This window comes from Diabrotica undecimpunctata, chromosome 6, assembly GCF_040954645.1.
Source record: "Diabrotica undecimpunctata isolate CICGRU chromosome 6, icDiaUnde3, whole genome shotgun sequence".
Taxonomy (NCBI): Eukaryota; Metazoa; Arthropoda; class Insecta; order Coleoptera; family Chrysomelidae; genus Diabrotica; species Diabrotica undecimpunctata.
Genome location: NC_092808.1, coordinates 124,576,375 through 124,603,936, shown reverse-complemented (window position 1 = coordinate 124,603,936; position 27,562 = coordinate 124,576,375). Strand labels below are relative to the sequence as shown.

General features: G+C 34.3%; 1 protein-coding gene across 1 annotated transcript in view; it reads left to right on the top strand.

The window, feature by feature from the left end:
- The window catches only part of INPP5E (Inositol-3-phosphate synthase), a 43,574-nt gene extending 16,440 nt beyond the window's left edge, over positions 1-27,134 (top strand). Inside the window, exons 6-8 of the mRNA XM_072533783.1 lie at positions 19,019-19,245; positions 23,666-23,889; positions 26,933-27,134. Coding sequence (XP_072389884.1) covers positions 19,019-19,245; positions 23,666-23,889; positions 26,933-27,047 — 566 coding nt within the window. The 3' untranslated portion in view covers positions 27,048-27,134. The remainder of the gene's footprint in view (positions 1-19,018; positions 19,246-23,665; positions 23,890-26,932) is intronic.
- Positions 27,135-27,562: the final 428 nt, after the last annotated feature.

Genomic DNA, 27,562 nt, shown 5'->3' with positions numbered 1-27,562 from the left:
TGAGCAAAAAATAGATTTGTTTTTTTGTGTGTATTGTGTGTTGCATATGTGTTGTGTGTAAGATTGTAGATAATGTTTTTTTGACCTCCTATTACTCCGCTATTATTGGTATATTCTTGTTGTTGACTTCTTCTTTTAGTATTGGCAACCAAAGCCGACTACATTCTGCTGATGGGTTTGCTACACATTTTTCTTCGTTGAGTAGGATGAGGGCTGCTTCTTTGACTTTTCTTTTTTTCGTGTCTGTTTCTTTCATGATTATTGATGCATATTCCCATTGTGGTTTGTGTTCGATGTCCCAGGCATCTACCTATGCGTATCTGGGATTTCTCGAAGTCTGTGTTCTTAATGTATGATTCATGCTCGTTTATCGTAACACTTACACTGGTATTCATAGTGCGTCGCCAGGAAGAGTCGCCGGCGGTTCTTCAGTTAGCGAACACTCCATCGAGATTTCATCCCCTGTTTCATAGTCAATCTTCGGAGAACCGCTAGTGGGCGATCGGTTACTTACTACTCGATATGAAAACATAGACGTATTTGATGACAAGGATCTACAGCAATCGTACTTGTGAACTAGTCGACTGGAGTTACAATTTGCCAAATTTAAATGTAATCGTTTCTACTCATTCATATTAATATTACAATGTATAATATATTAAAGTTTTTAATAATGGTAATAGTATTAAAGCTTTTAATATTGTTTTTTAATATTAATAATAATATTAAGTAATTAAATATTGCGCCTTGCATAAAAAAGTACGAGATAAATAACTTTTTTATATGAAAGTGCAATTTTCTTGCAAATGCTTGGTTTTTTTTACAAGATAATACAAATTGTATGAAGAGTAGCTAAGCGTTGAGTAGTCAGTGGCGAATCTACGAGGAGGGAAAAAGGATCTTCTGAATTTGCCAATACTTTGACTGAACACACAACCAAGAGAGGATGGAATGTTGTCAGACCATTATCAATATTGAAATATAACCAGTACGTGACAAAAAACGATGTAGAATATGTTGCATGGATAAAATTTGAAAAAACACAATTTACGAGTGTGCTGATTGTGACAAAAAAAAACCTGGACTATGCATAGGATATTGATTTCGCAAATACCATTCAACCAACAGATAGATTGCATTCAGTATATTAGTTTAAATAAAAATTTTATTTTCTAAAGACCTTTTAATTGTTAGCTGATGTCCCACTAACAATTTCTAATTTGATTTTCTATTTTATACACATTGATATGTTATAATTACTCGTACATACATTTGTTTTTCTTGATTTGTTTTTTATTTATTGATATTATAATGGAAAAAGTGATAGGTTTGTATGGAATTTTAAGTAGTATTGAGCAGGAAAATTTGGAATTTTAGAAAGGGAGAATTGTATTTATTTATTAATTACTTCAACACAGCTAAGTGAAAGAGCGCCAAACGGTGTAATATAAAATTGAAATCAATTAAAATGTTGTTCAATAAGTCTTCTTCGTACAATCTGTCCAATATTTTGAGCTTGATTCGGTATGTGAGGTTCATTATCATCTAGTTCTTCTTCCACATTATCTTGTTCATCATTTACATCATTCACTTTGATCCGAATATTGTGAAGAACTGCACATGCCACAATTATTTCTGGAACTCTTTCCAATTTATTATTTAAACCCCGACTCAAACAACAAAATCTTTTTTTCCACAATCCAAACAATCTCTCAACGGTATTTCTCGTTCTAATATGAGATCTGTAATACCTTACTTCTTGTTCAATTCCAGGATTTAAAAGAGGCGTCATTAAATACGGTAAACAAGCATAGCCACTATCTCCAAGAAGAAATCCTGTTAAACTGCCATTCTCGAAACGGTGTTTCACTGAACTATTATTGAAGATCATCGAATCATGTTCTCTTCCAGGCCAACGAGCTACAACATCGAAAATTTCTAAATTGGGTCCACCCACTACTTGGACGTTTATTGAAAAATATCTTTTCCTGTTTCTATATACCTCGGCCATATTCCCTCCAGGACTTTTTATTGGTATGTGGGTACACTCTATACACCCTGTTACTTTGGGAAAATTGGCAATATCGTAAAACAGCCTTTGGTTCTTTCTCTGGTTTTCGAGACCTTCAGGAAATTTTATATATGTGGGTAATAGCTGAGCAAGTAGGCGGGAAATTTTAAAAATGCATCTCGAAACCTTGGGTTGTGAAAATCCTCTAAGATCTCCAGTTACAATCTAAAAATTAAGTTAAAATTAACTATACTACGATCTACCATTATATATATATATATATATATATATATATATATATATATATATATATATATCATGTTCTGAAAATATATTCTTTAATTTATCCTACCTGAAAATTTCCAGTAGCATAAAATCTCAAGGCAACTAAAAGACATAAAATGGGTGGAAACGGTAATCCACGTCGATTAATTTTCATCATTTCATCATTTATTACTGGCAACATTATTTCAATAACTGTTTGTTTTCGAAATCTATACCTTTTTCGAAATTCATTATCATTATAAAAGTGTAATGGATTTTGCATGTCCCTTATATATCTTCTGGGTACTTGTAATATATCGTTTTGTTCATTTATTTCTCGGTTAACTACATAATATTGATGTAAATCGTCCATCGCAAACGTATTTAAAATTGACGGGCGAATCGGCGAATCGCCAGAGCATGCATATACCTTCTCTGGCGAACCTTCGAAAATCTCTAAACAGGGCATGCGTCATTCGAGTGTGAGATGACTGTGAAAGCGACTGGCGCGTACCCAACGACATGCCAGCGACTGTTCGGAGAGAGATGCTTTACGCTTGCGTCAACCAGGCTGTAGGTCGACTATGAAACATAGATATGGTGGTGAACAGCCAGCGACGCGCTGGAGTCGGACGTCGGACTATGAATACGAACGTTAGTGGTCTTGCGGTTTCTCCCACGTAGAAATTGTTACACTCACAGTTGCAACAATTCTTTGTTTATAAATGACAGTGGGCAGTCTTTTTTAATCAAAACCTTTATTAGCAGGTTTTTGCTTCCTGAAATGCATTTTTATTGGAGCAGGTGCTTCGGGTTCTATCATAAATGTAGGGATTTAATCATTCTTTCTTATGTTTACGTTGTGGTTAGAGTGGTAATTTCAATATCTGTTGGTGTGTATTAGTTTTCTGTAGACTTTGGTTGCATATCCTGTGTTTTCTTTTGTAATTGGCACGTCCAGAGGAGGAAGTGAATTATTATTTTCTTGTTCCAAATTTAGAACACATCTTCTATATATCTCCACCATACTCTGAGTTGTTTGTCTTCTTTATGTACAATGTTTTGTTCGAAATCCTTCATCTGCTAATAATGGAGATAAGGATGAGTCCATGGTTAATCCGAAATTTTGTTTATAGAGATCATTATCTAGTTGAAAATAAGTGTCTATGAAAAGCGATAATAGCTCCATGATACTCCATACTAGCTGATACATTCAGTTTGGTTTTTGTTGTCAATGTATCATCCCTCTGCAGTTTGCCTCTTTATTTATATTATTTTAAACTTTTCTTCAATGGTACATTGGTAAACTGACTGATGATATCAAAACTGACGAGATTAGTTTTGGTGGGTTAAAAAACTAAAGATTCACAAGCAGCATTTTAAAATTTTACTATCTTTACTGGAGATAAGCGACACTTACAAGCCGTTAAAACTACGGTTATTTTACTACATTAGATGAACGGATTGCAACACTGAAATTAAAACTGGAAAACATTATGTAATATTATTAACTAGCTTCACCAACTGAAACCGTCTACCTGAATCAATATCTGAAAGATCTATGATCGTATGAATTTGAAATGGTTGCAAACCTTTCACAACTAGCACACAAAAATTTAGTGATCGCACGTGTAACGTTTACAAACCTAACTAACATTATAGAAGGTCATTTGGATGATTACAATTATTTCCAAGGCTAACCTTACCAAAGATGGGTTTCAATTGAACAAGCGTATATTTGTAAATTCATTTTCAATGAGAAATATTCATGTTATTTGCTTGTATTAGTATGTGTATGTCCCAAAACTAAAATATATTCATATGCTATACTTTTCAATCCAGGAAAGAACTTCTTTTTAAATAAATAGTGATTATAGTTAATAGTGTCAAAAAGTGCAATAGGTTTCATTAGCATTAGTAAGTATGTACGGCCCTTTTGATCCGTTTGTTTTTGTTTTAATGCACCCATTTTCCAATAATTGCCCTGTAAATAACCTGCACATTTTAATGTTGTTACATGACTTTTGTTAATGACAAACCTTACAAAGTAAGGACATGTAAGGTCTTTATTGTTTGCACTAAAAATATTTATGATTTATGTGTTTATTAAAAATGTTTAAAGTTTTTGGAGTAGGCTGGGTAATATTACTTTTCTCAAATTTTATAGAATTTGAGATCATGTCAATGGTTATTAGAAAAATAAAGGAATAAATGTACAGATTGAATATCGGCACTCTTAATAGTATTGTTTACATTTAATGGGATGACATTTTACAGCTTGTCACTTTCGTTTCATCTCTCAGCCTGGTGTTGAGTCCACTGCTGGACATAGGTATCCATTAAACTACTCCACTGGACTCTGTCTTGAACTGCTTTAATCCAGTATCCCTCTACGCTTTATATCGTCACTAGAAAGTGTTGGCGGTCTGCTTTTGCTTCTCTTGTCTGCGCGGGTTGTCCAATTTATTGTTCTTAATGACCACCCGTTGTCTTTGAATCTGCAATATGTCCTGCCCACTTCTATTTTCGTGCATAGTAATTTGTTGTATTATGTCTTGTACTTTTGTTCTTTGTCGGATGAGTGTATTTCTTATGCGATCTTGAGTTCGAATTGCAAGCATAGCTCTCCTCATTTTTCTTTAAGCAAACCCTAATGTATATAGGGTATTCTTTGCCAGTGTAAGCATTTCGTAGCCATGAGTCATTACTGGCATCACGCATTGATTGCAAACTAATTTTTTTTGTAGTTCCTATATTTGATTGGTTCTATTTATTCTAATTTCGTGTCCTAGATACTTATATTTATCGACTGCTTCAATGATTTTGTTCTGTAGAGATATAGTTCCCCCATGTACCAAATTAGTCATGATTTTTGATAATTTGTGCACAGGCGATCTTTCTTGTTGCCTACTCCAACTATTTTATAATTAAATCGGCCTCTTTTAAATCATCTGTTATTATGTCATCCGCAAAGCATAGATTGTTTAATCTTTTCCCGTCTATGCTAACACCTTTATTATGCCAATCTAGGTTACTAAAATGAAATGAATACTTTGGTAAGAACAATTGTAATGGAACATGGGGAGAGCTTCTCAAAACAGATGGGAAACGACTTCTGCGGAACACAAAGAGACATACGAAGAATGATGGAGTGAAATGTGGAATGAAAGAAAAGAAATTAATGATATAATAAAAACGAGACACATAAGAGTGTCATAGACCGACAAGTGGACGGGTAGGCGTATTCTCTATTCGGGCATTTGCTTACGTCAATACAGTGCGTGCGAATAAAGCAAATAATTGACAAATGTACCTTCCACACTTCGTTTTATGCGGCAAAATATGGCGCCATTAGAAAAATAGATGGTAAGACACGATGTATACATCTAGAAATAGAGTAGTAAAGTCGGCAAGTGACGGTTCCCCAATGGGAAGACGATCAGTAGGAAGACTACGAAAACGATGGAACGACAACTTACTGGAGGCGCATTGAAAAACAGACAAAGTCATGTCTACAAAAAAAAGAAGAGGTTCTTAAAAGCTTATTTTAAAACAGTGTTAAATAATTTGGGAGATAAAGTATATCCTTGTCTTACATCTCTTTATATGGGAAACTTACTAATGGTATCATGGATCTTAACACCGCACAACGAGTTACTGTAAATATATAATAATAGTCTCCCGTTTTATACCGCCTCGCGGCTTTGGGAGTATAGCTGGGTAGTCTGCTATATCTAGGGCCTACGGTATACAAGGAAGGTAACATGGCCAGTGCTACGCTTCAACCGCCTATTATTACCCCTGGTTTTACCCAAGGTACTCATTTTATTCAGGCTGAGTCGACCTGGGGCCTATAATTTTTAAGAATGTCTAGTTGTTCTTGCCGGTGGTAGGATTCGAACTCCGGACCACCGGCGTGCGAGGCAAGCATCCTACCGCTTGCGCTACGCAGGCCCTACTGTAAATATTACGTATGAAAACGAGTGCATGTGTAGTCTATCCGACATAGTTTCCGACAGTGTCGTATATACACGTTCCTTTATTCATCTGTATTATTTTTTTATTTATAATGAAGAAACTTTCTTCTTCTTTCTTTCCACATCATTACTCTTGTTTTCTCGCAAATCTTTCCACGCTGAGAAAGTTTTGGATTGGTTTTAGCGCCTTCTGTTTAGTTCTTGTTCGACAGATCTTTTTTGGTCCTTGTTGAGCTTCATCCGATTTTCCGTTGGAATAAGTTCTCATCTTCGGAAATATGCTTATAACCAGATTTATTTCCATAGTTTCCGGATGACTGAGACTATGTTGCTTCTTTTCTTTGTTAGTTTTTTTTCTTCCCGGTTCTTTTTGGCCCTTTTTGAGCTTCATCCGATTTTCCGTTGCAGTAGTTTTTCATCTTCGGAAATATGATTCTAACGAGATTTAAGTTTCCGGATGACTGAGACTATGTTGCTTCTTTTCTTTGCTAGTTTTTTTTCTTCCTTGTTCTTTTTGATTCCACGAGAACATGAGAAGCAAGCAAGGGATTTAAAGCTGAACGTTACCTGATATCCGGAGTTCAATCTTTTTACTTTCTATTGTGAGGACTTAGGTGTGCTCATCTCACAGAATTATTGATCACTACTGAGCATAAAAAGCCCCTCCACCATGACAAGGTCTCACTGCAATGGAGATTTATAAATCGCGTTGCAACCTCATTCCTTGAGCCCTCGTCAGGTCGTGGTGATGCTCTAAATATTATTAGTGTGTTTGAGTGTGCCATTCTTGGTTTACAGTAAGTTAATTTGTGTTATCGTTCTCAATGATATACTCCTTCTTTTTCTGCTTTTATCTAAACATGTACATCTGTAAGTTGTCTTCATTTACCACATATCATATTATTTTTTATTTTCATATTACCTATATGATATCTTTTCATTTTTACTTGCTTTATCACCATACCCAATATGAATATTGTGATCTTGTGTCTCAAGGGAAAGGTTTATAACCAATGTGTTTTGCCTGTACAAACTTATGGAGCAGAGACTTTAACACTCACGCAAAAATCTGCGAATAAACTCAGAGTTACACAACGATCCATGGAACGTGCAATGCTGAACGTGAGCCTTTAAGACCACATAACAAACCAACAAATCAGGCAAAGATCAAGACGTCATCGAAAGAACCACGACGCTTAAGTGGAACTGGGCAGGGCACTTAGCCAGAACACAAGATGGACGGTGGACGAGACGTATTATGGAATGGAGGCCCAGAACGTATAAAAGAAGCCGAGGACGACCACCGACTAGATGGACCGATGATATAAAACGTGTAGCGGGAAACTGGCTACAAGCGGCTCAGTGTAGAGAACACTTGAAAGAACTGAGGGAGGCCTATGTCCAGCAGTGGACGCGATTGGCTGATTGATGATGATACGATATCTTTTCATTTTTACTTGCTTTATCACCATACCCAATATGAATATTGTGATCGTATTTAGTCTCTCTGTCTGATTGCGGTTATTATTTGCATTTGTTCTGTTGTTTCTGGGTGAACCGTTCATTCAGTTTTGGTTCGTATGTTTATATTTTCTATCAGTTTTATGATGTCTAATTGTACTTGTCTATTTTATAGGCCGAAGAAGAACGTCCTGGCTCCGAAATCTCCAAGAGCGGTATCAAGAGACATCCGCTAATATATTTCGAGTTGCCGTAAGCAAAGTTACCATTGCCAATATGATAATCAACGTTCGATAATCGGACAGGGTACTGAAAGAAGAAAAAAATTACATATTTTGTGAGCTTGTTAGCTATTCGATATTTTCCCGTAGCCTTTCTATTTTTCAGTTTGGTTAGAGCTTCTTCCATTTCACCTTCTGTTTGTTAATTCACCTTATGTTATTTTCGTATTTCAGCAGTTCTACTAGTTTCCATTGTTTGATTCAGTTGTTTGAGGCCACTCATCTTTGGTAATCTAGTTTACGTTTATCCTTTTATGGATCTTGACCAGAATACAAACAAAATATACTAGTTGATGAAAAGGGAGCCACAGTAATGGATACCGAAAACAAATTGATGGTATGGGCAAACTATATAGAGTAGCTGTTTAACGACAAACGAGACAACATAGATAACGAATATTTCGTTGAAGAGACTGGACCAGAAATAACAGAAAGGGAAGTAAAACACACAATTAAAGAAACGAAAACTGGGAAAGCAGTAGGGCCAGTGAAATACCGACAGAAATATTGCAACTTATCGCCCACTGCAATATACATGTTATTGCCGAATTATTTAATATCATACACAGAACAGGTATATGACCTAAATAATGGCTTCTATCAACATTCGTGACTATATCGGAAAAGAAAAACACCAGGCAATGTTGCGATCACCCTACCATCGTTCTAATGTGCCACATACTAAAAGTATTCCTAAAGATTATTCATCGTAAAATATATTAAAAGTTAGAACAAGACATTGGACAAACTCAGTTCGGATTTAGAAATGCTCAAGGAACCAAAGAAGGATTATATGCAGTAAATGTGCTAATACAGAGATGTTTAGATGTAAACCCGGACATCTATGTCTGCTTCCTAGATTATAACAAGGCATTCGATACAGTGAAACATAATCCGTTAATAAAACTACTGAGAACAAAGAACATCGACACACGGGATATAAGAATAATAAATAATCTGTATTATGAACAAGAAGTTGTCATAAGAATAAATAATTTAAAAACTCAAACTAATTCCAAAGTTAGATCTAGTGGCAAGTAAATTATGTATTTCGTATTTAAAATACAGTATAGTTACATACCACTTCAACTCTTAAGATTGTTTGCAATAATTCGTTTTACTCCTATTTTTAGTAGCTTCTCCTATAGTTATCAGTTTCTGGTTTCACCAATTGGTATTTTTTTGGTTATTTATAAAAATAAATGGGCTATGAACAATTATTCCAGTTCTTTGGTATATTTTGAAAGACGGGACGTGGCACTCCGGGAGTGACCGAGGTGGAGAAGCATAGTTTTCTTATCGTCTAAGCAAGTAGCGATGGTTTTTAATTTAAATTATTTCATTTTAATTTATTTTATTTTATTCCATTTATTTTAGTTTATTTTATTTTATTAAGAAACACGCATGGGACTGCGTTTACTACTTCACTTAGTGTGTGGTCATGCGATCTGTTGTTACCATTTCATCGCGTTTTAGTCGTTTTTATCTTATCTCTGCGCGATCCACCACTCCGTCCGTAGCCCCTGATAAGGAAGTTATGCTTCCAATGAGTGTAATATAATTACTATCTTTTTTCTTTTAGTTCGATGATCGTAATCGATCGTTGGCTATTATCATGTTGGTTACCATATTTACTATCTTGACTTTACACGATATTACATTTTCTTCTAATGTCTTCACTTTTCTTTCGATCTCTCAGCGTATTTTCTGTAATTTTTCTGAGTACTCTCATCTCTGCCGTTTCCAGTAGCCTTTGTGTTGTGGCTGTGTTGGTTCTTGTTTCTGAAGCATATGTCATTATTAGTCATACAACACTGGCCTTATAAATTCTTGACTTCATCTCAGTTTTAATGTGTCTGTTTCGCCATATTAGCCCTATTCGCCATATTTTCGCCATAGTATTATTAAGGCACCCTGCCAGTCAATTTGGTTTTTGTACTTGATCTCTCACTTCTTTGTACAGGTCTCCATAGTTAGACAGTCGAATTCCAAGGTATTTTATTTCCATTACTGTTCAATACTGATGCCATCAATTTCTATTTTACATCTGGTTGGTTCTTTGCTGATTACTGTTGTTTTAGTTTTCTTAGATGAAATTGTCATATTAAATTCTTTTGCTCTTATGTTAAATCTGTGGACCAGTCTTTGCATACTATCTTCATCTTGGGCTATCAATATTGCGTCGTCTGCGTAACAGGGTATTTTTTCTTTGTTTCCCATTCTGTATCCTCTTCCTTTATTAAAACTTTTGATGATTTCATCCATGATTAAATTGAAGAGCATACGGTTCAATGAATCTTATTCCGCTGCCTATTTCTATAGGTTCTGTAAGTTGTCCGTTTATTCTGACTTCCATTTTCTTGTTCTGGTAGATGTGTTCGATAGGTTTTATAATATTTAGGGGAGCTTCTCTATTATACAGAAGATGGATTACATCTGTGAGTCTTACTCTGTCAAATGCTTTCTTTAAGTCAATCAGACACAGAAATGCTGGTCTATTATACTCTGATTCCTCAGTAATTTGCCCCATAACGAATATTGCATCTGTAGACGATCTACCACTACGAAAACCATGTTGCTCATCTGCTAAACTTATCCTCTGATTCATTAGTTCTTGTAAAATTTTAGTTGTAAGTTTTAGGGTAGTATTTAACATTTTTAATTTCTTTTACAGATGAAATGTATTGTGTTTCTTTTCATAGTGTTCAATTTTATTACATTTCTTACTATGAAATTGTGTTTTCGCATGTTTTATCTTCTGCTTGATTATTGCATGGATCCTCTTATATTCGTTGTTGTCTTTATTTTTGATTTCTCTTCTTTAGTCCATGAGTCTCAGTATTTCTTCTGTCATCCACCCTTATTTTCTTTTTGTTTTTACTATACTTAATTTTGTTTCATGAACGGTCTTTAATATATCTTTAATTCTTGTCCAGTTTTCCTCAGTATTTTTATCTTTGCTTGATGTCAACTTTATTTTTTGTTCTAATACACTGGTTATTTCTTGTTTTAAGATATCATTTGATACAATAATTAATATAAAAGTAGTAAATAGTAGGTAAAACTAGATAAATGTTGTAATCGTCATGCACATAGTATACTTAATTCCCATATCTTATTTGTTCTTGCTTGCTTTTTCTCCTTCTCATCTCTCTCACCCTTCCATTACCCTCTCATACAGGAAACTCACAATGAAACATGAAAGTTTGAATCTAAAAGTGATCAAGTTTTGAAGTTAGTGATCTTTTTCGATTTTCTTGGTAACCGCTCATTAGTAAAATTGAAAGGTATGCCCAGACTGGAATTTGCGTAATTTCTCGGTGGTATCATACTACACTCCTTTTATGCAGTTTATGTACTATTGCTGTAAATCACAAAATTATTGACTCGCATCATAAAAACTGGAACAAATCAGAAGTAAAAATTGCCTATCAATTTGTAGATGGCAAATCATTTTCTATTAAAAAGAAATCGAGCTTGTGTTGAATACAGAAAATAAACTGTTATAACCATTTTCCTTATTATAGGTAAATGTTTTATTTACATTTTTTGTTGTAAATTTGCTGCTGTACATTAAGCCTTTTATTTAAAAAACACCGCCTAAGACCCTCCAATTTGACACTATTTATGTTTTAAAACCTAAAAAGCTTTGTTTGAATGGTTGATGTCGTTTTCGTCTTTGTTATAATTATGCTAATAATATATATCTCTTTATTTTCAGATGTCATATTCTCCCTAAAATCGGATAATACAAAAAAGTGATTAATATGGTGAGTAGAATGTTACATAATGCATATTAATCTGGTGAAGTAAATTCAATATATGACTATACTGATACGTCAGAAATCAGCTTCTATGGTACAACGGTAATGTTACATTCTCGATTTTTAAGTTCATTGGTAAGATAAAATGGGAAATAATACTAACGATGTATTAAGGCAGTGATTCTTAACCGGAGTTCCGCGAAAAATATACGTTAATCTCGCAGACCGACGTGAAATTGTGTCGCTTCCAAGAGATCGGGAAGAATGAAAAATTCCCTTGACAATCTCGTCGACGTATGCTATGCGTGTATTTATTGTGTTACCTGTTTTATGGTGTACCTGGCAACACTGCTGGTCTCGGTCTTCGGTAGTGGTGCGATCTGTGCGATCTCCAAGCTTAAGATTGCTTATTTGTTTTGCTTGAATACGGCCGATTTGTCACGTGCACGCAACCGTTTCTCGCTGAAAACGACGCACTATTTTTATTGAGCTTTAAGTTCCAGTTGATAGGTAAGTAATTTAGGTTAGTTTATTTAAGATTTAACAGCAAGTTTAAATAAAAATAAGTCTACTTAGAGCTAACAACAACGATGAATATTGTTAATTTACTTTTGTAACTAATCACCTTTTAAAATAAGATTTGTTTCGCATTGCAGCAATGGACAAATTCCGTATTAAAACAAAAGGTAGTTCTCACGATGTACAAGATATAAACTATGGAGCAGGTACCAGTACCTCTGTGGACAGCTTCACATCTCCTAACCAACCAAAAAAGTTAATCGCCAGTATTCGGAAGAATATTTGAGTTATGGCTTTACATGGCAAGGTGATGAAGATTGTCCCATGCCAAATTGTCTTGTGTGTGGTGAAAATTTATCAAATTCGGCAATGGTCCCGGCTAAACTAAAACGCCATTTTTCAACGAAACATACCAATCTTAGTTCTAAATTAATTACTATTTAAATGGGAATAAGCCACAATTAGAGGTTAAAATATGTTTATTGACGTTTCAATTTCCACTTCGAAAATCGTTCTCAAAAAAATGTTTTTAACCTCTAATTGTGGCTTATTCCCATTTAAATAGTAATTAATTTAAAATGCCACAAGAAAATAGCTTCAGAACAATACTTAGTTCTAAAAGCAAAGCATATTTTCAAAGATTGTTGACCATGCAAGGAATGCAGGTAAGAAGTTTAAACATTGTTAAAATGTCTGCCAAAGCACAATAATTAGCTTCTTATAAAATAGCTGAATTAATAGCTATAAGGTTGAAACCGCATACTATTGCTGAATCTTTGGTATTACCAGCATGTGCAGAAATGGTAAAAATTATGTTTGGTGAGGATGCCAAAAAAGAAATTATGAAAATTCCCCACTCCGACGATACAATAAGAAATAGAATTAAAAATATGTCAGACGATATTGAAAGTACAGTTTTTGGTATTATGACACGAGAAAATTTTACATTGCAAGTTGACGAATCCACTAACTTTAACGGCAAAGCCTACTTAATAGGATTCATTCGTTTTATTTCTGAAAACAAAATAGTAAATCAGTTTTTATGTTGTAAGGAACTTACTGAACATACAACGGGTCAAAATATTTTTGAAGAAAATAATATATCATGGAATATGTGCGTGGTTATTTGTACAGATGGGGCACCATCAATGTTAGGCTCTGTTAAGGGATTTGCTAGACTTGCGAAAACGAGAAACCCAAACATAATAATTACGCATTGTTTCTTGCACAGAGAATCACTAGTGTGCAAAACGTTGTCAAATGCTTTAAAACCTGTGTTAGATCAAGTAGTGGGAATGGTCAATTACATAAAATCAAGGCCATTAAGAACACGCCTTTTTAAACAGCTTTATTCTGCAATGGAAGCACGAAGTTTTGCTTTTGCATACTGAAGTTAGGTGGTTAAGCAGAGGAAAAGTCTTGAATCGAGTTTTAAAACTTAAATGCGAATTGTTAGCATTTTTTCAAAGGAGAAGGTGCAACAACAGATAAATTTGCAATATACTTAGAAAATAATATTTGGCTTGCCAAATTAGGATATTTGACTGACATTTTTAAATATCTCAATAATATTAACACGAGTGTCCATGGAAAATCTGAAAATATTTTGTCTTGTCCTGACAAATTATCAGGGTTTCAAAAGAAAATATCTCTTTGGAAAAATCGCATATTAGAAAAAGGTACATTGGATATGTTTCCCAGTATTAGCGCAAATATTGAAGAGATGAAATCCGTTATCATTGAACATTTGACGCTATTAGGAGAAAAAATTGATCACTACTTTCCTTCCCTATATAAAGATAATTACGATTACGAAATCCTTTTATCTTGATTAATATGTCGAAATACCAGCTATCATTACAAGAGGAAGAAGAGTTAGTAGGCTTGTCAACGGATCGCACTCTGAAACTAAAGTTTTCTGAAATGTCACTTGGAGAATTTTGGATTTCTGTGCAAGCTGAACACTCACTTCTTTCTACAAGAGCATTAAAGGTATTACTACAGTTTGCAACTTCATACTTGTGTGAATTAGGTTTTTCAACCTTCACAAACATGAAAACAAAGAAACGTGAAAGACCTGGGAATATTGATGAAGAAATGAGGGTAGCGTTATGGTATATTAGACCGGACATTGCTAAAATTTGCAAAAGTCATCAGTCTCAAGTGTCGCACTAAATTTATGTAATTTTTATGTTATTATGTTAGTTATGCCCATACATCTAACTTCTTAATGTATTTACTAATCTACATATTTTTTGTTAATTTCTATATTTAGAATATGTTTTTATTCTTATATTTTGTTTTTGCATGTATTTGCAGTTAAAGAACGTGTTTTATTTACATTTGCACCCCTTATTTAGTGTTTCCTATAAAATAACACAATGGTGTTCCGCGACTTTTTCAAAATTTGTCAAGTGTTCCCCAGCTTTGAAAAGGTTAAGAACCATTGTATTAAGGCCACTACTGTACTTTTGGACCTACTTACCTTCCTTAAGCCCGATGGTGCCTGCCATGCGTTAAGACTACAGGGTGGTGAAAATTTATTTACTATTACCATATTGTTATTTCTTAAACCCTTACAGATACATAATCGGATTAAATAGGAAAAGTTTCCTATTTTGAAAAAAATTTAATAGTCAATTGTTATGTTACTTTAGTTGGAATTTCAAGTGATTTAACATTTGAAATTATTAAATCAATTTAAATATGAAATTGTTAAATCAAGTTATTTTTCTGAAGCTAGCAATTTAATTAAACCCAGCCTGTGAGACATGTTCACCCTTAAGAATTACGTTCGGGTGTAACAATTCATTGGAGCGAGGTGTATTGACTCGAGTTATAAACAGGAATCACTCCACCTCGCTATAATGCTCCAGATCATCCATTTCCTCCTATAGCACTCTGATGCGCGAAACGCTCTTCATGTGGGAGTCCTGGGTAATATGTGACTTATCTGCGAAACTGAAGTTGCTTACTTGAGTCCCAAGTCTCTTCTCTGAGCTAGGCCTTGTTCGGAGACTTGGTGATCAAGGGGTTGGGCCCTACGTGCCCGGGTTTTTATGGTCTTTGTTAATATTTTTTTGTTGGCTTTTGCTGATTTTTGTCGTATTTTTTTTTTGGTGGCCGAATCCGTTTTTTTTGTGTTTTTTGTAATTTTTTTTTATGTCCTGAAACATAAAATCATAATTAGTGTATGTATATAAATATAATCAAATTACCTGGGCCTACACTGTGCTGCGCTTGTTCACGATTTTATAGAGCTACGAACTATCCACTTTTGTGTATTGTTGTTATTGTTTTTGTTTTATTTTTTCTCTGGTGATTTTTGTTTTCTCTTTGGTATTTTTGTTTGTTCTCTCTCTGGTTTTATTTTATTTTTATTCCATTATTTGTTATTTGGGTTTTTGATAGGTGGAAATCGTAGTATCTCATGGTCTCTCGCAATATGTGACTTGGATGGTTCTCCAATTCCGTGAACTTTGCCTGGCTTTATCTTTCATTATTTCAGTCACTCTAATTTGTTGTAGTTTTTTAAATAGGAATCTTCCGGCAACGTATCTCGGTACGTTGGCTACTTCTCTTAGGCTGCTGTTATGTGCCGCTTGTATTCTCTTTTTTGTACTATTGCATGTGTCCCCATGCGAGAAATGCATATGTCAGTATAGGAAGAATTATACTGTTTATTAATCTTATGTTTGTTTTCATCCGCAGTTTGCTTTTTCTTCCTATGAGTCCTCTTATTGACGCTTTTGCTATGTTTGCTTTTTGTATTGTAGCGTCTACGTGTTTTTTGAATGTTAACCCTTTATCCATGATGACTCCTAGGTATTTTGCTTCGCTTTTCCACTCGATGGGGATGTTTTGCACTGGTAATTGTTCCTCTGGTTGTTGGTGCCTCTTTTTGAAGAGTACTGTCTGCATCTTTTCGGAGTTTAAGGGGATTTTCGGATTTTAAACTCCAATCTTCGATATCTTGTAATGCTGTTTGCAGATTGTTTACAGCTATGTCCATGTTTCTTAGTAAAGTTCCTGGTGTTCTTGGAACGTCGGCTGTTTATATTGTGTACAGCAGAGGTGACAGGACCACTCCCTGTGGTACTCCAGGCTCCGGGTTCCCCAGCTCGGACAGGAGTTGTCCTATACGAACCCTGAAACTCCGGTTGCTCAAGTACAAAGAGATTAGTCTTTGCCTCACTGTATCCGTATCCGCTCATTTAGTTACCACACTTCTTATTTCGTGGTGCTATTTATAATTCTTACGTGTCTACTTTATCATTATATTGATAAAGTTTTATTATAAAGCGATACGAGAATCCGTAGAGGAGAGGGATCAATAGTGAGACAAGTCCTACAGTGGGACAATTTGTTTTCGCTCCCTCCTTATATCCAATTCGTCTAGCCGTTTGTCAGAATGAGTCTACTATCGATGCAATTCCTTTGGGCCAGTATCACATTAACTTTACAGCGAATGGGTGCAGGTCTGTTGCCGAACGACATCTGTTTTGTTACAACACTCCAAATATAACTAAATATTCTAATAGGTTATTTACGTCAGGGTAAGTAATATTTATGAAGTTTTGAAATATATTTAATTCTTGTGGATCCAATTTTTTTTTACATAACATGCATTACAAAATGCGGTCGAGGCCGGATGTCTAACAGTGAGACATAAAATTAGGTACAACACTAGACTGTCTCACTGTTGAATATTGACAAATAGGTATTTTATTTATTTGCATTTCAGATCAAATATGGAACCATAAAAAAACAAAAACTAGGAAAATTAGTGAACTGGTACTATAATCAAGAGTTGTTTGGCGTTTAGGTTTTCCAAATTGACGGGTGACTTACTTGGTCTCGATCTTGTAGGCAAATAGCCATGTTTTTAGTTGAACATTCTAAGAGTGATGTTTGTACCACCAGGAAGATATCAAATTGTGATTATTTTGTGTTTATGTATTATATGTGTATGTATTGTGTGTTTGTCCCCTCAGGATTCTGATTTTTATGTATGTTTATGTATTATGTATTGAAGTATTATATGTTTATGTATTGTGTGTTGTATATTATAGATGATGTATCTCTGACTTTCTATTAATCCGCTAATGTTGGTATATTCTTGTTGATGACTTCTAATTTTAGTATTACAACCACAGCTTGCTACATTCTGATGTTGGGTTTGGTACATACATTTTCATGACTCCGTCGGTTTTACAATGTACCCCCAGTGAGTTGTCGCATCGTTTTCTTGGTCCTTCTACTAATCGTCTTCCTATTAGGGAACTGTCTCTTTCCGTCTTTATCTCTATAAACAATAGAGGACTCAGGAAATCTCCCTGTCTTATCACATTGTCAGCTTCAATAGGGTCAGTTAGTTCTTCTTCCGCTTTTAAATTATTGTGTTGTTTTGGTAGATATTGTCGATTGTTTTAATTATACCTAGAGGTATCTCTCCTTGCGTACAATAAGTGGATAACGTCCTTTAATTTTACCCGGTTAAATGCCTTCTTAAGGTCCACGAAACATAGATATGCCGGTTTGTTTATTCTAATGATTTCTCTTGCACTTGCCTTATTATAAATATAGCGTCGGTGCATGCTCTTCCCAACCTAAAACTTTGTTGTTCTGCTGCTAGTGTTAAAATTTCATTCAGTTTATTTGTTATCACTTTGGTTGTTAATTTTAGAGTTGTGTTTAATAAATTAATTTGTCTGTAATTTTTCTGGTCCGATTTGTCTTCCTTGTTGAAGAGATGTATATCTCTTTAACAAGAATCCAATCAACATTGTAAATCTTTTGAAAAATTAAAGAAGCCGCTTTTATCTTACTCAATAAAGAAAAATGTGTAGCAAATTAATCAGCAAGAATATAGCAAGCTAAAAGAAGAAGTCGGCAATAAGAACATTTCGGTTTACCACGAATATCTTCAATTTTGCGGTGTTGACTGATGAAAATATCTAAGTATGAATATCTGGTGGTCGGAAACAGTGAAATAAAAGATCTAATTTTAAATACGGATAAAAGGTGTAGAGAAAAGTAAATATGTATCTGTACATATGTATATGTAATATATTATGTCATTAATAAATAAGGAAATAGCGAGGACGAAATACGTAGTAGAATTAACAAAGTATAATTGACAACGACAGAGTAACTATCCGCACCCTAAATTCTCTTCTCTGGAGCTATAACCGCAAGAAACTTGGTAAAGGATGGTGCCTTAAATAGAAAAGAATGGAACCTGGAGACGGAGAGACGACGGTAAAAAATATATTATAGTGTAATATTATATATATATATATATATATATATATATATATATATATATATATGGATATTTTGATATATATAAATACTCACCTAGTTACTAAAACCTTTTCCAAGAACATATATATATATATATATATATATATATATATATATATATATATATATATATATATATATATATATATATATATATATATATATTCTTATTGGTGTTAGTAAATAAATTTACCTATAACTGTAGAGTGATTTATTTCTCATTATAATAAACTTTTTTACCAACCTTGGTATGACCAAAGAAGACCTGTGAAAGTCATACTTAAATCTAAAGGCTTAGTTAGTAACCTTGTATTTAAAGATTATATTTAAAAGATCTTCATTTCTTCACTGTATCATTGATTCTTAAACACAAATCATATTAACTTTCTTAAATGAATCAACACCGAATCATTAATTAGCAGTCTTTCATTTTAGATATAACACAGAATTTCGACTACGTCTTCTGGTTTGGTGATTTGAACTTCAGATTAGCAACACCGAGAGCAAAAGTACTTGAATGGTTATCCAATACTAGTTTTCCCCTACCGGCACATCTACCTCATGGCTACATGCATCACGACCAACTTTGTTCGGTTTTAGCAGACGGTGCGGCATTCCGTGGCTTTAACGAAGCTAAAATTACTTTTCCACCAACGTACAAAGTAAGTTTTCGGTGTGATAGTATTTAGTTAAAGATGGGCTAATATGAGACTTCTTCTTCTTCATGTGCCGAGCTCGATTATCGAGCGTTGGCTATCAAATTCGCTATAGTAATTTTGTTGACGGCAGCTCGGAAAAGAGATGCAGAGAATCTGTTACACCAATCTCTCAGGTTTCTAAGCCATGACGTTCTTCTTCGACCTGCCCCTTTTCTTCCGTCTACCTTGCCTTGTATTATTAAATGGAGTATATTATATCTCTCTGGGTGGTGCATAACATGGCCAAAATATTCAAGTTTGCGATTTTTAACTGTTTTGACGACTTCCGTAACTTTTCCCATCCGATGCAAAACAACTTCGATACGAACTCTATCCACTCAACTTATTCGTAGGATTCTCCGATATACCCAGATTCCAAAGGCTTCCAGTTTCTTGAGAAGTGTAGAAGTGAGAAGCTACAGATGTAACAAATCGCCACGTTACAGTTTATGTATTTTCTTGTTATTTTGGTAAATTTTGTAAAACATCTAGTATAGTCACTCATTTCTTTTCGAATATATCTTACGATATTATTTTATGACCGCTTTACAAAATTTCTGTAGTAATAAAAATCAGATCAAGAGATAAAACGTAGAATCGAGATAGCTCGCACGACATTTTTAAAAATGAAGTCATTCTTCTGTAATGATAACTTGCAACTTCAACTTCGAAAGCGCATGGTTAAATGCTACATTTAGTCAGTCCTCTTATACGGTGTCGAAGCATGGACATTAAAAATATCCACCATTAATCGTCTGGAGGCCTTTGAAATGTGGCTGCACAGACGTATACTAAAAATTCCATGGTCCGCTATGCTGACAAATGTGGCAGTCCTTGAGAGAGCAAATGCTGCTCGCGAGCTGCTTGATAACATCAAATGTAGAAAGATGACCTATTTTGGGCACGTAGTAAGGGGATACCGATATAATATTCTTATTATGATGGGTAAAATCGAAGAACGCAGAGGAATTGGTAGAAAGCAGGCCTCTTGGTTGAAGAATATCAGGGAGTGCACAGGAATGAGGAAAGCTGAGCAACTCTTTAGAATAGCTTAAGACAGAGACAGTTTCGCCATGTTAATCGCCAACGTCAAGGAGACTTGATAGGGCACGTTAAGAAGAAGAAGAAGAATAAAAAATCCCGTTGGGTATTTGGTAATGTTTTAAATAATTCCTTTAAAGACCCTGCAAAAAAGGCGCGGCTTCTTCTCATTCTTACGATGCCTATCCGTTCCGGATGTTGGCGATTAACATGGCTACCTTAACTTTGCTTGCTGCTATTCTGAATAGTCCGGTTGTCGATGTATTAAACCACTTTCTTAGGTTTTGAAGCCAAGATATTCTTCTTCTCCCTGGTCCTCTCTTTCCAAATACCTTGCCCTGAAGAATGAGTTGCAACAAGCCGTATCTCTGTTCATTCCTCATAACATGGCCAAGATATTCTAGTTTGTGCTCTTTGATGGTGTTAATAATCTCGCATTCCTTGCCTATTCTACGTAGGACTTCAACATTAGTCACACGATCCACCCATGAAATTCTTAAAATACGTCTGTAACACCACATCTCGAATGCCTCGAGTTTTTTTAAAGAAGCTTCGGAAAGTGTCCAGGCCTCTACTCCGTATAATAACGTAGAAAATACATAGCATCTAATGAGAGAGATTTTGGTAGCAAGTGGTAAATCGTGACTTCTCAAAAGAGACTTCATTATTATGAACGCCGATCTCGCTTTTCCTATGCGTTGTTTTATTTCACTGGAGTGATCCCATTGGCTGTTAATGTTGGTACCAAGGTATGTGTAGCTGTCCACTCTGTCAATTGGATGTTGGTTAACCAAAAGCTGTGTATTTAATATTTCGCGCTTACTGACTACCATGTACTTTGTTTTCTTCGTATTAAGATCAAGTCTGTGTTCTCTACTTATATCTGATATACGCGACATTATTCTTTACAAACCGCTGCAAAAAAGGCGCAGCGACTATTTTATTTCGACTACAGAGCGTCAACAACCCATTTCAATGAATTGGAAAAACACTATTAAAATTGTTCAATGTGTTCTAAAAAATAAACAAAAACAATTAATCATTATTTTTAAGAATAAAGAAATGAAGAAAATTTATAATTTAGTTTAACGCCGAACAAAAATTGTCCAAACTTCCAAAGTTGCTAGCTCAAGTAAACTGGTGGGGCTTGTAGTTGTAAAACATATATGTGGGTTCCTGTTTCGGGGAGAATATAGGTGAGAAGTAACTTACGATAAATAGATGAATCGGCTTCGTATCCTCGACTACTGGCACCGGATCATGCTCTTATTAACCTCTGTTTCACCATGGCCTCTCAACAAAAAACAGCAGATTAACAGAACCGCGTCAAACAAAAGCTATTTCGTCTCAAATGAATGAACAAATGAATTACTCCAGTGCTCAACTGGAAGCTAATTGTTCGTAGGATACTTACTCCGATGTTCATCCTGCGGGAACCATCCTCTCCTACAACCATTGGGGAGGGTCTTCCATGGAGCGAGGCCATCATCTAAGTGACTTAACACTCTATTTACCTTGTGACAGTCACTCTCTGTGTTTCTCCTGTTGAAAGACTCGCTTTTATACGATAATAAATTCAATATATGTCGGAATTAGTTCGAAACAGATACATATTTGAACTTTAAGGATAACAGAAAAGATTTCTTTCAGTTAAAAACTGAGGTTTGTGTTTAGTTAAAAATCTTATGCAAATCATGTGGGGATCATATATCACATTGACATACCTTCTTCTGGTTTTCATGACCTTCCTCATAGCAGCGTCCAAGAAGAATAAAATGGGTTTCTTGGAACGGTTTCTTTCAAAGGTGTAATCTGGTTTCTACAGACTATTTAACCATGTACTGTATAATCCGGGTAAAACTTTTGCTGGATACTGAGGATAGGCTATAGCCTCCAGTTATTACACTTCGTAAAATCTCCCTTCCTTGGAATCTCTTTGGAAGTTTGACAACAATAGCTTGCTTCCATTGTTCGGATGATCTTCCTTCCTGTTAAATCCGTTAAATTAGTGAGTAAAGTAACGGCACCGTGGAATATTCATCTGTCTTAAGGTCAGCACGAATATTATCTGCAGCACGGGCCTTTCGATTTTTTATAGAACAAATCTGTGATAAAGGTTTACAGCACCCTTATTTGCTCCCCAGAAGAGATCTCCAGAGATATCTCCTGATCTGGCGGAAAAGCTTCTGCTGACTTCCATTCTTTCCCATTATACTGTCGGTTTAAAAGTTCCTCCCACTTGTTGAGTTGTTAATAGCACACTCTCTTTACTTTTCGCTTGTCTACGCCTATAGAATTTCCCATTCGCAAGCTTTTTAGTGATGTTACGAGTATACAACTTTGTAGAACCAAACTATCAACAGTCTCTCCCAGTGTATATTTTATTTATTGATTTAATTTATTTCCTTACTTATGTCATCTTCTGACATTCGATCCTTTCTCTTGAGATTTTTAAAGCCCAAGATACTTTCCTTTATTCCTATATAAGCAGCTTTTATCTCTTTCAAAGTCTTTTAACTTTGGAAGAAATGTCAAAACGGTTTCTTAATTCAAGAACGAATCTGTCTTTTATTTACGGAAGTTTTAATTTTCCAGTATCCAAGCGCCGATCTATTAACTCCAACGTCTTAAGATTATTTGCTAGTATTTTCAGATGAAAAGGTACCATCACTGAGTGGTGCTCCCTACCAATATCAGCTCTCGCTTATTTCTGACATTTTCCAGTGAGCTACTGACTTGCAGTGGACAGCAATATGGTTTATTTGGTTTTGTGTTATATGGTCAGGGGAAACCGTAGTCATTTTACGGCAGTTAAAGTGTGGAGGTGTAAAGGTTTTTCTATAACAAGGTCGTGGTTAGCAGAGAAGTCTACTAATAGATCGCCCGACTCCTTTTCAATCGTCAATACCATGACATTTTATTAAATACTCCAGTCTCTTGTTCTCGCTGCGAAACTTCAGTAGGTGCATAGCACTGGGCGACACTTAGCACTGGGCGACGATATTTTGAATTTGAAACTTCTTTCAAATAATTAGGCCCACAACATTTCGACACTCTGCCTAAATGTTAGTCTAACCGGAGTACAAGAGCACTTCATTTTTATAAAGGCAACTAAATAGACCGGTATATCTAGAAGATTTTGAAATAGAATTATCCAACCTTAGGAGTTTCTTAAAACCCCTAACAGACAGCAAATTATAATGAATAATTTGGGAAAATATTCTCAAATTGCTTAAAACGCATGCGAATGTTGGTAATTAATTAGTTTTACAACACCACAAAACTTTGTGTAATGTTTTATTACAGATAAACTATTTAACTGTATCTTTTTTTTTTATTTTAGTATGATCCGGGAACACAAAATTTCGACTCATCATCTAAAAATCGAACGCCTGCCTACACAGACCGAATATTGTTCAAGCAAAAAAACTGCCGGAGATTTAGTGGTGCTCTCGAAAATCCACCTCTGCAATGTTTGGTATACGATTCAGTTCCTTCTATAACAACTTCCGATCACAAACCTGTCTGGGGAGTCTTTAAAGCTCATCTTCGACCTGGTTTAGATACGTAAGTATAAGTTTTTGATTATTTGATATAAAATTAGGTGACAATAACAAAACTTACTAATTTAAAACGTATATAATAACTTTATCAAGTCTTATCAAGGAGTTTGTCTGATTAGTTCTACGTGTTGACAGGTCAAGGTCACTGTTTTAAAATATATTATTACAAAGAAATAGCCCCACGTTGGGTGCCAAAATTTATTGTAACAACTCAGGGCTTTAGCCCATATATTGTGACAATTAACTCACAAAAAAAAGTTGAGTTTACCGAAAGTACAAGCTGATTATAGCTGCAAATGTCAAACATGGGACAAAAAAATTTCGGTATAGCAGTGTTGGCATGTTTTTATAATGTAGATGCTGTATTCTTCAAATATAAAAAGATAAAGCTTTAGAAAAGTACATTTTTGTTTATATTATGTTATGAATTCTGCAATTTTTGATTTATATAAAACAACAATGAGTAAATATTTGTTTCTTTGGAGATTAAGTGCAGTTAATTATTAGAAATTTTTTAGCAATTACCCTTTGATAGATTAGAGGATAGATTTGGCAATCGTCAAATCAGCAGTTGCCAGATTACAACAGATGTTTGCAATTAATCTCGAAAGAGACTCGAAAGAGAAAGTATTTACTCGTTATTGCTTCATATAAATTAAAAATTGCAGAATTCATAAAATAGTATAATCGATATGTACTTTTTAAAAGCTTTATCTCTTTATATTTGAAGCATACAACATATGCATTATAAAAACATGCCAATACTGCCAAAGCGAAATATTTTTCACATTTGTGGCTATATTCAGCTTGTACTTTCGGTAAACTCAACCAAAAACAAATAAAATTAAATAGAGATTTGAGACGTCTCTGGGGTATGTTAGAACGCACAGGGGGAGAATCGCTGTTGTCTGGTCTACAATGATCTATTCCCAGTAGATTTTAGGAATATGCAATGATGGGCGCCATGCAAGAATATCTGAAAGTTAACCCATCGGTTCTACAATATCAAAAATAATAATAATTATAGAGTTTCTTTATAACACAAAATTCTGTTGCAATATAAATTTACATATTTTATACAATATATAAATAAACCGTTTCTCACAGAAGTTGTGTGTCACATGGACTACAACCATGTAGTCGTGTTGAGCGTTGAATTTTTTTTTAACATATTTTTATCGCACAAATTACAATTCTAAAACTTATATTTATTATTGTTATATATATATATATATATATATATATATATATATATATATATATATATATATATACAAGAATTACTGGATATTAGTGACTGTCAATATAAACAAACAACACAGTTTATTAGGGTTGCAGTCAGAAAATTGGCCGGGATGTTAATGAAACACTCATATGACTTTTTTTCTAGCTTTCGGAATGGTTTTATTCCTTTTTCAAGACACTGTAATAAGAAAAAAAAATGTAAATATTTATAAAATATCACAAATCTTCAGTGCAACTTACTAGTCGTTGAGATTATTTGTAAAAGCATAGACACTCAACATTAATAACACACATATAAAATATAAAATAATGGACAAAATACATTTTAAAATTCTTTAAAATTTAGGTACAGATAGTAAAAATTTTGTTTGTCATCTTTTACTGGTGTGTTTTAACTATGACACATAGAGAACAAAAAGAAAAAACCCTATGATTAAAAAGTAATTAGGTGTACTTAATATTATATTTCTTTTTAAGAAATACTAGTGGCCCATCTTAGGTGATTTTAATTTTTAAACCTGTCTTAATGGTATGCAACATGTTATGCATATAAGTGTAATTTGTGTGGGTACAGGTAGATATTAATTTTATTTTGGATGTTTTTTCCAGTAAGTAACAATAAATGTCTCTCAGTTTATCTATGTCTGACTTTTTATTGATTCAAGATGTACTAGATTTTATGGAACACATTTCCAAGAAAACACGTTTTGAATGGTTCTTTTCCTTTGCCAAAATACAGGAATCCTCGAAATTAAATTCATGTTTCAACGTTAATGCATGTTCTGACAATGCACATGCATTTATTTTTTTGGTTTTTATATCGCTACGATGTGAGATCACCCTACTGTGAAAATTACGAGATGATTCTCCTATATATATTTTGTTACAATTATTACACGGTATAGAATAAACAACATTCGATGACGTTTTCACATTTTTGGTTGTAATTTTTAAACCACTAACATTTTTGAAGATGTTCATTAGCTTCGGTGTCAGAACTGGAATGTAGGGCAGGCAACCATAAGTTATTTTAGATGGTATCACTGATGTGTTCTGTGTCAATGTCAATTGTCGGACCTCATTGTTATGAAAATTTTGGTTGTCAGAAAAACGCGAAGGAAAAGGAGAACCGAAAATGAGTTTATTTAACAGCCCTATAGGATAGGAGTTCTCTTGTAATATAGATCTCAGCTTTTTTAGTCCCTTGTCTCTGAACTCGATGTGTGACAAGTTGATAACCCTAGTTTTCAGGGCCAAAACCAAAGGTTTTTAGGTACAAAGGTACTTAGGAGTACGGTACAAAAACCGACAAACTGGCACATATTCAAACCGTGATTGAAATCTTCATAAGTAATTGTTAAAAACACTATAAGTAGTCCCGGTTCTCATCTTATCGTTGATAATTAGTGTCATTTCGTGATGTGCTTTCGACGTGGGAATAGTTTTATCTTCAGTTAAATCAGTTATACTGATTAGCTGCTACCTAAAATCCGCTTAGAGATTACGTATTCGGATCAGAAATCATCGTTGAGTGAATCTACTTAAAATTTTAACATCCTATAAAATTATCACCATCCATGAAACTGATACTAGTTTAATAACATTGAAAGGTTTTTCACCCATGTATTTAGTGGTTTTAAACATGTATCAACTTAGTAGCTCCACTGAAGATGAAATATTTATTACGAAAACGCTGTGCGATTTAGACCAAAAGGGTTCTTTTGAGCTTAATTTAAGGATTTTCTGTATTAAACTATTTCATAATAAAAAATTCAGGAATTAATTAAATTTATTTCTTTTAGGATTCCTTTGGCAGCTGGATTATTCAACAGAGAAGTTTATTTAGAAGGCTTGAAAAGACGTGCAACTACCTTAAATAGTACCAAAGCGAATACATTAATATGTTCCATACAATAAGTATTAATGAATGTATATTAATGAAATTGTTCCAAATGTTAGCTGTATATTGAAATTCCATTTTGAATTAAATGTTTTCTGTTAATACTCAGATATTTTTTACATTGTCAAAGTGTGAACTTAATGAAAATATGCAACAGAAATAAGCATTTGATTGACATTAACGAATTGCAAATTTAGAGTTGAGAAACTTAGAAGGAAAAGTCGGTAAAATCAAATTCAGAATTTTACAGGACAGCAAAAACTTGATTTTATCAAACATTACGATTTCTCGAAATATATTTTGATAAAATTGATACCTTTGAGAAAATTGAGAATTTACCGGAGGTAAAGAAAATATCTTTATATTCTCTAAATAATATCTCTCTAAATATCGAATTCTTCAACTTGTTATGCAGGGTAAAGTATTTGGCAGAAGAGGACCGGGACGCCGTCGTATCTCGTGGTTGAAAAATCTCCGACAATGGTTTGGGATGACCTCAGCGGAGCTGTTTCGCAGAGCAGTCAACAAAACC